We start from the raw sequence: 13,103 nt of genomic DNA on the forward strand, positions 1-13,103 counted from the left end.
TTAAGATAACCTTTGACTTGAGTGTATTAAGCATGTGACGGGACTAATCACGAGCAATTCAAATAACACATTCCTTCATTAGCACAGAGAATGAAGACTATGGAAGTTGAGAAAATTATCGTGCTCTTATGTAACCATTTCATTTTTTTATCTAATGCTATTGTGCTTCCCAATTTCTATCCTTTTGGAGTGAGCGATGGAGACCAGCTTGTTCCGACAAATGACGACGGGAGCTCTGGGACGATACCGATATCAATTCAGTTTCCTTTCTACGATAGGAATCACAATTCACTGTTTGTAAGTATGATCATTGTTTTTTATTGCAAAAATCTGAATATGTTCCTGCTTGATACAGGCACATTGAAAACGGGGCATCTCTCAATGCAAACATTACTATAAGTGGCGTCCAGACTAATTGTCTTGAAGCCTTACAGTTAGTCTTATTATGAAATGGTTCAGGTATGTGATGAAGTGCTTGGTGTAAGTAGTCAGAAATGTCGAAGTAGGTTCAGTCAACCAACTCGGTAGGACGCTGTATTTCTGAACAGGATTTTTCAGCTTGAACGGTCGTTGCCGTAAGTTCATTAAAAAAGGAGGTAGACTTCGTTCACAATTGCGTGTTTGTTTATACGGCATTGTTGTGGGGGGGGGGGGGGGACGTTTAATCTATCTTGCGTTCAAAGAATCATAATTCGCAATGTAACATTGTTGAACAACAATAAAATTATAACAACGTTGAATAAAGGGGTAAGTTTCTAAAGAAACTGTGGTGTTGCGTCGATGGGAGAGTATAACAGTGTAATTCAATACTATCAACGGAGTTTATCACGTAATTTGCCAACCATAAAGAGTTTAAAAGCTGACGTTTCGAGCGCTAGCCGTTTGTCAGAGCGAATGGAGGAATTGTGGGTTTTGTGTGTGTGTTTATAGGCAGAAAACAGAGCTACGCTATTGGTGGGAATATATTAACAAGGTTGGTCTAGTTCATAAAAAAATTCAAGTACGAAAATACTGAAAATAGAAAAATGATTAAACGGAAATCACCAGACCGGAAATTCTTTGAATAACTTACGAAACAGAATAAAATCATTACGCTACATAGCCTCTTTCCCAAATCAACCGTTACCTTTATTTTTAAGGCATGAATCTTCAAAGCGATGACACAAGCAAAAAATAAGTTTTCATATGACATGATCATTTAAACTTCAAGAGACGTGTTTATGCTCCAGAAACCAAATAACTTGTGTTTGCTCCTCGACCCACTGCAAGGAGTATCAATTAAGATATATATCTGACAGCGTCTTGACATTTCAAAGAGTAATTCGACCCTTCTAAGATTGCTCTCCAATATGCTAAAAATTCGCCAACTGATTTAATTTGAACTTTTTGAGCAGGGAGACTGGAAGATTAATCCTCGTCCCGCTTATAAAGTAACCTTTTATAAACGTTTTATCGAAGACGTCAAAAACAACAATCCGCGTTTAATTTTTTCGTTTATTTCAAATGATCTCCCAAACTTCCTCCTGTCTAAGGCACCATCAGGGAACCCTAAGTTGAAGGCCTCACTTTAATTTTTAAATAATTAATTATCCAAAAATTGATACTATTGAAGGACAGGTTTCAGAGTTATACACATATCAACAGCAGTTTCTTAATAATGACTAAACGGATGTTATCCATCACCAGACGAACTACAGTTGGACTCGCTGTCATCCTTTATCTTTTGCTACCTTGACACTTGTCCTGTTCCGCTGCTGGCCACCAAAGCGGTATCAAAGAAAAGTTGACGATCCCATTAGTTTAGCCGTAGATTACGGGTTTAATTTATCATTTCAGGTCAACACCAACGGGGTGATTTCTTTCCTGGTCCAAGTTTCACAATATACCCCGGATCCATTTCCTCTGGGAGATAGTCGTCGACTGGTGGCTCCATTTTGGGCTGATGTTGATACACGTAATGGAGGACAAGTGTTCTACCGAGAGACCACAGATACGCAACTGCTTAAACGAGCTACTAATGATGTTACAGCCACCTCTGTAGATCACAGAAAATTCAAAGCCACTTGGCTATTCGTGGCGACGTGGTATGAAGTCGCTTTCTTTGGTGCTGGGAATTTCTCACCTAAGGTAAGGCTTAATTTAACAATTATTCACCGCAGCAATTGCACTAAAAACCATTGTCCTGTAAGGAAAATAATACCAGGATCAAGAGAGACAAATAGCGATATTAATGGCAATGTTAATGTGTGCCCCTATGTATGGATCATTACAACTCCCCTATATATGGAATGCTGATCCATCGTAGGCATCTACTCCAGACCCTCGTTAGGCTTCTCCTAAAGTTTGCTAGTACTGTCAGTATGAGCATATTGTCTGTCTACACTGTCTCAGCTAGGGCTCGACTCTATGGTCTACCTCGATCTCTAGTGCTACTCCTGCACGTCAATCATCAGGCCACTGCGTCTCAAACAAACAAACTCCTGGAAAACCAATGCTCCCCGAAGCATTGTAGGAACTTTGATTGTCGAACAAAAATTTGCGTTTACCGTAGAGACATTCATTAAAGGTTGTACTCCCCCCACCCCGAGGGTTGTCCAATACACCCAATAAAACTGCTACGATTCGTCAAAGGCAGTTTGTGAACCGTTCTACCAGAAGTTAATTCGCAGTTGATGCGTCTCGTTATAACGGAAATCTGATAAACCTTCTTTGATTAGATGGAAACGCATATCGGAAGTCAATTTGCAAGACTCTTAGAAAACATATCGCAAGCAACTGTCAAGGGTTGTTGAAAATGTTGTCGAATCGAACGGTTCCCTTCAGTTAAAGTCGACCCGTCATACCAGAAGTAGATTTGCAGGACACTTTAAAAATATTCCGCAAGTAGCTAATAAATGGGGTTGAAGATGTTGTCGAATCGACACGAATCGAACGACTCGTCTCAGTTAAAGTCGACCCGTAACGCCGGAAGTCGATTTGCAAGACACCTAGAAAGTATTCCGCAAATAGAACAAACTCTCTGTTTCACGGAGAAAAGTGTCGACTAACGGATCCAAACCGACCAATCACGACTGACTTACGCCACTTGAGTCTTACAGCCAATAACATCACAGCAAAACTGACCAACCAGTGTACACAAACCGGGCTAAGTACATTCGACTGACAACAGCCTTTCACTTGACTCTGATGATGACTTCCGCTCAGGTTGTCGAAACGTCAGTCACCACTACCGACAACAGTCCTTCTCAGGACTACACTCACCCGGACGATCAAACTACACTATTACAAAAGAAAACATTGTATATTTTTAATGCGCTGACCTGCAATTTTCACTTTTCCTTTACAGAAACACTTTCCAGGCGATTTTGATAACAAACGGACGGCACTCTTTTGTAATTTATAATTATAACAAAATCACCTGGACTACTGGCACAGCAAGCTCAGGAGACAAGAGCGGGCTTGGAGGTACCCAGGCACAAGTAAGGTTGTAGTGTCTTCTGTTAACTAAAAAATTTAGTAAGTAACGCAGGTTTAATCAGTTTGCCTTCAAAATCCTGGAAACTTAACCAACCTTCAAGGCCAACTGAGATTAAGAGATAATAATTCTATTCAAAGAAGAAATATTAAGGCGCCTAAAAATCTCTGATTTTGAGTGGGTCAGTTGTTATAATTGGTCTTGGCTCTTCCTTCCACTGTATTAATCATGAAGAAAAAATAAGATGGGGTTAGAGGTTAGAGCTCTCCAAACGTATTAGATGATTTGCGTCCACTTCTTCCTGAGCTGCTACACCCCTGCCGTAGTGATGAAACTCTGAGCAGCTTTAGTAGTGTGTTATCCTTAAGACACACATAAACATAGCCATTTTATGCCAGCTTCAGGAAAAGAAGATAATTGGTTGCATTTACTGATGTGTGCGTCATAGGTAATCTTTTCGCATCAGGAGTGTATTTCACTGGAGGTAAACAGAGGTGGTAGCAAATGAAGTATAATACTACCATGCGAATACCATGCTGTCATAAAGTGAAGATCCTTCCAATTATCACCTTCCATTTCTTCGAATAGTGGATTTTGATTCTTTTCAACCGTCGCTTCATTTTTCGCTGACAGGCAGGCTTCAATGCTGGTGACGGCAAACGCTTTTACACTATCCCAGGGTCTGGCACTCATGACGTTATCAATCTTTTTAGAACGTCCAATGTGGCAAGGCCCGGTCGATGGATATTCCGTATCGATAACGCGAGGATCGTGGAAGGTGGTTCCAACACGAAAGGTGAGAGTTGGAGGCCTTTTTTTCCTGTAAGGATATAACATTCACCAATTGAAGGGTGCTAATTTCTAAAATGGGATAATTCGAATTATCAAAGCAAATGACGAAGAGCGAACGCTCGAAACGCCAGCTTTGTTACTCTTTACGGTGGCCAATTTACATTATCAACTCAGTTGATTACGCAAATCATCTTAGTGCAATCCCCCATCGACGCAGCACATAGTTTCTTTAGAAACTTTAACTCTTTATTCATTTAAAAATGAGTTTGGTGTTTGTTTATGCTGCGCACCTGATTCACACAAACGAAGGCGTTTTTCGTCAAATTTTTGTTGGCGTTAGCGTAGAACTAAACATCAAGATTGTATTTTTAGTGCTACAGTATGTTCTCGACTAAAACAGCGTTTGAGGGTTGTTTTGATGTTCCTCGATTGTGTGTCACAAGTAGCTGCATCTTTTTTCTGATAGTTTTTTTATGGCATGATGATGAGATGATAACGAAGACGAAGATCATGATGATGAAGAAGACGACGAAAATGATGAAAAAGACGATGACAATAACTGTAATGATAAAGATATAGATTTTTTTAAAATCTTTTTAAAGGATCAACTGTTATTTCACCGGGCTACGCAATCATGCTAGGAGGTGATAACCTTTTCGTGTCTGGACCCTGCTTCAAGTCATCAGATGACATCATATGTAAATTTTCTGGCGGCAAAGCAATCAACGGAAGTTTTATCAGTCCCATTCAGGCATCTTGCACTGTGCCAATGCTTTATTCGACCGGCAGGTTGACAATGAAAATGTCAGTAAATGGAGGAAGGAGTTTCGACTACCAAGGCATCATCACCATTGGTAAGATTAGACTTTGGAAAGTTGTGGGAAAGCCTAGTCTCTCACACTGCATAAAAGACTACTTTGCTAAGTCTATTAGTTGAGCCGGGTGTTGCCGGTGGGTAAAAGTTTCTCCCTTCGACAGGCTAGGTTTTAAGTGAAATATGCCGTATAAAACTATCTCATTTGTGGAAAAAAAGTAAGTCTTAGGAGATTTTTGGTTAAGCTTATGCCTACAACTGTTTCTTTAGTATATCTGAAAATGGCAACATTTGATAAACTCAAGTACCATATCTCCAACTGTACCCCTTAGAGGGTCTCTAAAATGTTAAAGGCGTGTCAATCTTGGAGCATTACAATGAGTTCATGTGATTCAGAATTTTCAGTAGCGACGTGTCCCTACCAAACACCTCGTCTGATTCAGGTAAATGTATATAGTTTTTTTGTTGATTCTTGCTTCTCGCCAGTTAACATTGCCAAATTCAAGCCAGCTGTCGTACGCTATAAGGTAAAGAGGTGGTATGAAAAAAGTCATATCTGTATTACATGGGATCCAGCTTACCTCGGAGGCGACAATCAGAGAGTAACAGTTCAACTGGCTCGTTTTTCCATGAAGGGCGACGGACAGGTGGTTTTTCATAGCACATTCAATGTAGTGGCAGGTCAGCAAAATGACGGAAATAGTCAGTTCGTTGTGCCAAAAGGAGTGGATCAAGGGTAAGAAGCCATGATTGTTTTCATTTTCAATCAAAGTAAACTCAGTCTGCAGCAAATTCAAACTCATCGAAATGACCATGAATCATTGAATCATAAAAGACCTCCTCATTAAATCATTTCAAAGCTTACGGTGGATCGTCAACGATGGAAAAGCTTGAATTTTTCCTATAATGAGTCTCGGTAAGTATCTAGTTGATCGAGAAATGATTATGTAAAATTAATTGTTTGCTGCGTTATCGAATACTTTGTTATCGAAGCTAACGAAACTTTTCTCTTCAAATCACAAAGGCAAAAAAGTACACTGTTTAGTCGAAAGTACACGAGCCTTCTTGATGAGAACCTTTTAAAAACTTTTTTACGTTCACAAACCTTTAGAGCAATAGGTGGGGATGACCGCTTTGTCACACTGGTTCTAGTAAAAAGGATTGTTAGCAGCTTCGGCAGTTCCCCGGCCGAATGGATCTGGAGCGATCCATTCCACTGGTTGAACTACGAGATGGCTGAGCAGAGATGTGTGCAGTGGTATAACAAGCAGCCTGATCCAAAGATATACACAGGTAAATCACAAAATAGCCCATTTATTATTTTAACGAGATCCCGAGAAGCTAGGCAGATAACACTTAGTTGAGAGCTATCAGTAACTGCAAACACAAATCTCAATTGGCCGAGATTACAACGCTACGAAAATATCAACAAAAACTCTAAAATAAATGAGACAGCAGTACCACAGGATAAGTCTTAGAGGACAGGTCTTTCATAGCAATGTTTTAGGCAGACCTAATTAATGGTATTTCTTGTTCACAGATGACATCTCCCTCCTTTCCTGCCCGCAAACGTTTCTTCAAGCAATGGCGGACCGCGGTCGATTTATGTTAGACGAATACTGTAATCCAAATGCTGAGCAACATTTTGCTTTATACTGTAAGGAGGCTACGCATTGCTTTAGCACAATCAATCCAAGGTGAATATGTATCTTTGATACAAAAGAACTTAGTAACTGAACTTGAAAACATGCTTAACGTACAGCAATGAATGAACGTCAGCAGAATGAGTCACTTACTCTGTGAAAAAAAAAAAAAAAAAAAAACAGTTTAGTCCATAATCATCAGGCTCGCATACTTCAAGTTGTTGCTTACTTATTGCCCAGGTGGGAGGGTCGGACGGAATTTATTAAAAAGAAGCAAAGATCTTCTCGTCCTTTCCAAGCCACCTCGGTCAACTAGCATGTTTCCTTATGATCGCCGTTCCTTCTCCTTCTTCCATTCTTGTGGCAGTTTCCATCTCACGGGGCCGTTAAGCTTTTTCACGCCTTGTTCTCGCCGTCGTGTTCGGCTCTTTCACGAAGATATCTCTTATGTTTGTCCATAAAAGCCCGCGCTTGTTCATATGATCGGAACGGGGTTCTTCAAATAATTCCATGGGTAGTATTCAAAGGTTGTATATTAACCTAACTTAGCAACCTGGCTGAGCGTTTCCTATAACTAATTAGGTACCAGGGCGAAATAAATACGGTTTCCAACTCCTGTTGAAAGAACTTACACTTTTCTCTCTGGGTATGCAAATGCCATTGATTAAATCAGAGCATTCAACTTCATTCAATTTGCAGTGAACAAGGTGCTGGACAGCAGTGTTGCTATAATGAACAAGGAAACTTGATGATTGGTCCAAAAAATGGGGGATCCCTGAGTCGGGTTCATATGAGTGCTGGAGTGCCATTTCTCTCTCATTTCTTCCACGACCTGATGCCTTATTCAGACTGTTGTGTATTGTCTGAGAACTGTGGAAAGTACTTTGAGAAGAGACCATCAGATAACGGCATGAATTACGAGCCTCCACGGCCAGGTTGGATATCAGTAATTTTATGACTATCCTTTGTTTCAAATGGGTCTCCTTGTGAGTAAAACTGCTTTTCATTTTATCCACGCAAAGTGAGTTAATGACGCGTATTCTTGACAGATATATTGAAGAGACTCCGAAAACTCAGATAAATATTAAGCCCGCTAATCAATTATACTTCGAAATGTACTGCTGCGACAGCTATTGGGATAAATTTAGCTGGAATTACTAGTGTTTGTAATTCCTAAACCGAAAGAGCTGTGAACCTCTGTGAAGTGCTTTATTGTGGTCAACTGTCTGTTGAAATGGCCTGATTCTTAGGATGTTTGAGAAGTTTCGCCTTGGCAATTTGTTAAGAGGTCAAGGAACCAATTCAACTATTTCCATCACATTAGATCCTCCCGCCATTTTTTCCTTTTACTTACATGCAGTTTTCAAGTCTTTTTTTTTGCACATTTTTGTTTTGTATGATGTTATGATGATAATGTAAACTTTCGGCGCAAATTTCATCTAGTTGTGGTTAAGTATTAGACTAAACCTAGAGGTAAAATTAAATGATTGTGCTCACTTTCATCTTAACTGATTTTTTTCTGTAGCCACTGGAATCGGCGATCCTCACATGGTTACTTTGGATGGAGTTGAATACACCTTTAATGGTTATGGCGAGTATCACATTCTCCAGGTAGCATCTTCTGGGTTCAAGCTACAGGGAAGAATGCAGCCTTTGATCAATAGTTACGGTAGAAAGACTAGTGCTACAGTTTACAAGGCGTTTGCGATGAAGGAAAATGGCTCGGATATTGTACAGGTAAACACCGGCCAAACAGAAACTAACCTTCGACTTTTCTTTAGAAAAAAGGAAGGCTGTTCATTATTCAGAAAACACTTGTGACCTCAGTTTAAGCCTTCCCTGTGCCCAGTTTAAAAAGGATTAAAAGAGAGAGAAGAATGTTCATTAACTAATGATTATGAAATGCAGCTGGTTTTTTTGCCTTAACACTTTTTCTCTCAGTTGTTTTATAACAAAGAGGAAAACTCGTGGCCGTCACTTTCTGAACAAAATGTTTTGCCCTTAAAGGAAAAAGAGTGGTCGAAAGGCAAGTACAACTTCTTCCTCTGACATTTGACCGCGAACTCAAAGATCTTGTTTTTTTTACAAATGTCGGAATGGTTTTACTGATCTTAATGTTTATGATTTTGTTACTCCTGTTTCTCACGGCCGAACCAGACTAAGTAATTCTTATAACCTTAAAACTCCTGTATGTAAAACTAGCACTTTTCAGGCCTCTTACTTTAATCGTATTGTTAAGCTCTGGAACTATATCTGTAAATTTTCACCCCTACCAGTTTTTCAACTATTGCTTCCTTCCGCAACTTTGTTACTGAGCACATGTTTCACCTTTTGCACAATCACTTTGACATATCCTATCCCTGTACCTGGTCAATTGTACGATCCTGCCCCTGCCATCCCTAGTTTTTTTAGCGTCTTTTGGTTGATCGTGTTTTAATTATTATTTGTACCATGGGAGGTGCGTCGCATGGGTCCTCGCGTCCCGTTCGCACCTTCCCTTTTGACCTTATCACTTTAATTCACTTTGCACATATATTTCATTTTTTTTCTTGGCTGTGTGTGTAACATGTGTAATGGTCAATAAAGCTGTTAAAAAAAAAAAAGGTGCTGTGTTGGTCCCAAAGACCCCATCGTCTGCACTCTAGCTAAGCAGACTCTAAATAGAAATATCTATCGTCAACTTGAATTGAATTCCCTCTTATCAGGTTCACATGAACGGCCGCAGTGAAGTTGACGTTCTGGTGAATGGAGCTTTGATAGAATCTGATGAGCGACTGCTAATGGATTTTAATGGCGTCACAGTTTTAAAATACAATAACTCTTATAAATATTCCACCATATTCAACTCTGGCATATCAGTTACAACCGAGAAGGCCGATGAACTTTTACAAATGATGCTGCTGGTGCCACAGATGTATAAAGGTATGCCCCATCCTGAACATTCGTCTGAAGTGACATCCTGGAATTCATGATCACAACAGGTCGAGGCTGTTTCTCTTTGTTATAATATAATAATGATGAAATTAAATTCAGCGCTATCTGAATGATGCTGGCTTTTCTTGATAAGCTGGATAGCCTTCTTTATGAGAAGTATATTTATTTCTTTATTTCTTTATTGTGTTTGTGTTTGTTAAGGAAACACAAGTGGCCTTCTGGGATTCTGGGACGGGGACCAAGTAAAAGAATACCTGCTTCCTAACGGAACCTTCCTTGACACTAATTCAAACCAATCACGAATTCATTACGAATTTGGACAAAAATGTAAGCTACTACGCTTGAGACCATACGCTGAATATTTACAGTAATCCTTGTTCACTTAGATATTCAACCAGAACGTTAATTAGGTACCTCCTGTAGAACTCAGATAGTAACATAACGTTACTCTTTAGGGAGAGGTATTCATCTAACGCTGTTTGACATACTTATGGCAGCTCTGATGGTTGCTTTCCAGCCGGTAAAAATCCAGGATTTCTGGAAGGAAAAGTTATGCCTTCAGTTTGATGATAAGCTGCATTTCCCTGGCCTAAAATGGTTTTTAAGCACAGGATTCAGGTTGAAATACTTTAAGCTACTCTTGAGATATTTGTGAACCTTTTCAACCCTTTGGTGTTTTAAATGTACTTCTTACAAACGTGACCAAGTTACATGAATGCAGTGAAAATGCGCTCAGCTTAGCCTTCAGTTTAGGCCTGACCCTAGAAAATTGTACTGTTGGTCATCCTTACCGTAATGTCATCCTCACAGGGGCTGTAACTGAAGAGGACTCATTATTCACATACGATTATGGCGAGAATCATACCTCTTATGTCAATGTGGCATACATACCGGTATTTTTCGATCAGGATTTGATTTTTGATGACGTAATCTTCGGTCAGAAGGCTCGAAATGTGTGCGGTAATAACAAGCAATGCCTGTTTGATATTTACACCACTGGAAAGATCAGCATTGGGATGAATTCTAAGAAGGCCTTGGAGTCGTTTGTTGCTGTCGTAAATGAAATAGAGACCCCAGGTTAGTGGCTCTTTTGTCAAGTGTGCATATTATGGGACATGATCGATAAAAGTATTGCTGAAAAAAGAGGAGATGCATACTCCTGTGCTGAAAATTTTAAAACGCTGCGTTTTGCAACACAGTATTGCAAAATCGCTTTTGATACAGTTACATGTTTTAAAATGTCAACTTTATAATTGGTAACTTTGTTGACCTTTACATTCAATTTTCAAACCAGTATATTACCGAATGATTGAGTTTCAGTGATGATCTTCAAAATACTGGAACTGTTCTGGTAGTAATACTGTTAGGGACTTGTTGTGAACCGGCTCTTTGTCGTGCAGAAATAACCTTGGGCTGGTTACATTGGTGACCTGTGATCAGTGACCAGCGAAAACGTGAGATCCAAACGTTAGCAGCGAGAGATGTGAATACCGGGAAAACTAACTAACTCTTCTCCGCGTGAGGTTTTATGCATGAAGGATAATTGTGCACCAGATAATTATTGCCGCAGTTTAAAAGTGCGGTGAAAAAAAAACATGATCAGCCAGAGGTTCGTGGCTGCGGATTTTTCCTGAAGTTTGTCTTGATACTGAATAAGTAGCTAAGAGATATTAAATTCTTGCAGGCTGTATACCAATGGAGAACGTACTTCGCAATGGTTTAATGCAAAGAAAGGATTCTAAAGATGGAGCCATGCTATTCAAGTTCCATTGTGACACAGGTTTCAGTCTCACAGGCCCTTCAGTTATTCGTTGTTATCAAGGACAGTGGAATGGCTCTAAACCAAGCTGTGAACCGTCAGGTGAGCTCTAACTGGTGTAAATCAGTCGGGAGAACAGAACGCTATGAATACTGCAAATGCCGAAAGGCTCAGAAAGAAAGAATGAAAGCATCAGTATTAATTTTATTTAAAAAATCAAAAAAATCTTTTACCAGTATTATCTTTGAATTTAGTTGTTCTGCTCTTCAGGTACGAAGAGGAGCTGGAAACTGTGGTATGTCCTCGCTTCTGCTATAGCAGGGATCGTACTCATTGCAGTGGTTATTGTGGTCTTCTGTTGTATTAGACGGAGATGTAACAATTCTGACGCCAATGAAGGACGAGAAGCTTCACAAATTGGACAAAAGATCAACGAGGACTTAACTTACAACAACCCGGCTTATGTATCATGCAACGATCTGAAATCAGCTTGACAATATGCTCTGTCTCGTATATCATCATATAATCAGAGGAGAGAGGCTTGGAAAGCCAGAACAATCATCAAATAAATAAAAACAAGGAATAACGATGCTGAAGTTTAGGTTGGAAGCTCCCTAATCGAGATTAGTCTTTCGTCTTTTCACTATGACAGAATAAACTATTGCACATTTTGCACGGTCAGGTTAAGAACACCTTATAATAACCTTTAACAAAGAAATATGCTGGCTCTTCCAACCCTTTAACCAGTCACGTCTACGTACTTGGATTGTAATTTAACATCAGCCCCTAACAAAAGCAATATAGTGTGAGTTGGCCAACTGACTGGAAATAGCACATTTATCACCTTTAAGTTAGGAAGGAACTAGACTTCTGCAGGCCACCATCACCTTTATTTGAAATTAACTTCATTTTTGGATTATTGTGTCGTCTCTAGTTCTTCTCTGGGTCTTCCATGTAGGAGGCACATATTTCCGTTTATTTTTCATTGTAGATAATGGAAAAGAAATATCGAAACGTTAGTCACTATTACCGACAACAGTTCTTCTCAGAACTACACTCACCCGGACGATCAGACTACACTATGGCATGTTACCCCCCGGGTTCAAACCATTTACTGTGATTCAAGTTGCATAGCATTATTCCATCTTGTCGATGGAAGAATCATTTGTTTTCAGACAAGTGGTAGATATAAATATACTAACAGTTTTGGGGATAGGGGTAGGGTGCGGGTGTTCTAAACCCCTTGAATCCCCTCCCTGGATCAGCTACCGAGGTACATTTCATAATCTGACCAATCACCAAATACTTCCTACATGAAATAACTCGCACTTACAAAGTAGTTTGAACATGCAAATAAAAGGAGAAGAGCTGTAAACGTCATTTCTATGCCTTAGTGTAGTGGTGCATCTTGCTATATTGGCAGTAATTTAATATGTTACAATTATAAGATTTCTAAGCAGACATTTTTGCCAACGATATAAAACATTTCGTAGAATGTGCACTTCAGAACTTTGATTTTAACTCAATCGCAAGTTAGATTTCATTCCTCACAATCACAACTGCATGAAATGTTTCGTTCAACTGTTTTCCGCTTGTTTGTGTCATCAGATTTAGCATATCAGGAAAATATACTTAACACCAGAAGCCATTAAGCTCCTGTTGACATCTATTATTGACATGAGAAAG

At 39.5% G+C, this 13,103-nt stretch overlaps 1 protein-coding gene across 1 annotated transcript; it reads left to right on the forward strand.

Moving 5' to 3' along the window:
• The first annotated feature begins 33 nt into the window (after positions 1–33).
• LOC149049860 (sushi domain-containing protein 2-like) lies at positions 34–12,803 on the forward strand. Its single transcript, XM_089195457.1, has 15 exons — positions 34–297; positions 1,837–2,132; positions 3,347–3,479; positions 4,109–4,271; positions 4,870–5,121; positions 5,568–5,817; positions 6,193–6,374; positions 6,622–6,778; positions 7,424–7,659; positions 8,250–8,461; positions 9,430–9,646; positions 9,860–9,985; positions 10,469–10,735; positions 11,343–11,519; positions 11,688–12,803. The coding sequence occupies exons 1-15, from the start codon at positions 91–93 to the stop codon at positions 11,909–11,911; spliced, it is 3,099 nt and encodes a 1,032-aa protein (XP_089051583.1). The 5' UTR covers positions 34–90; the 3' UTR covers positions 11,912–12,803.
• Positions 12,804–13,103: the final 300 nt, after the last annotated feature.

This window comes from Pocillopora damicornis, chromosome 2 (assembly GCF_964200805.1).
Source record: "Pocillopora damicornis chromosome 2, jaPocDami1.2, whole genome shotgun sequence".
Taxonomy (NCBI): domain Eukaryota; kingdom Metazoa; phylum Cnidaria; class Anthozoa; order Scleractinia; family Pocilloporidae; genus Pocillopora; species Pocillopora damicornis.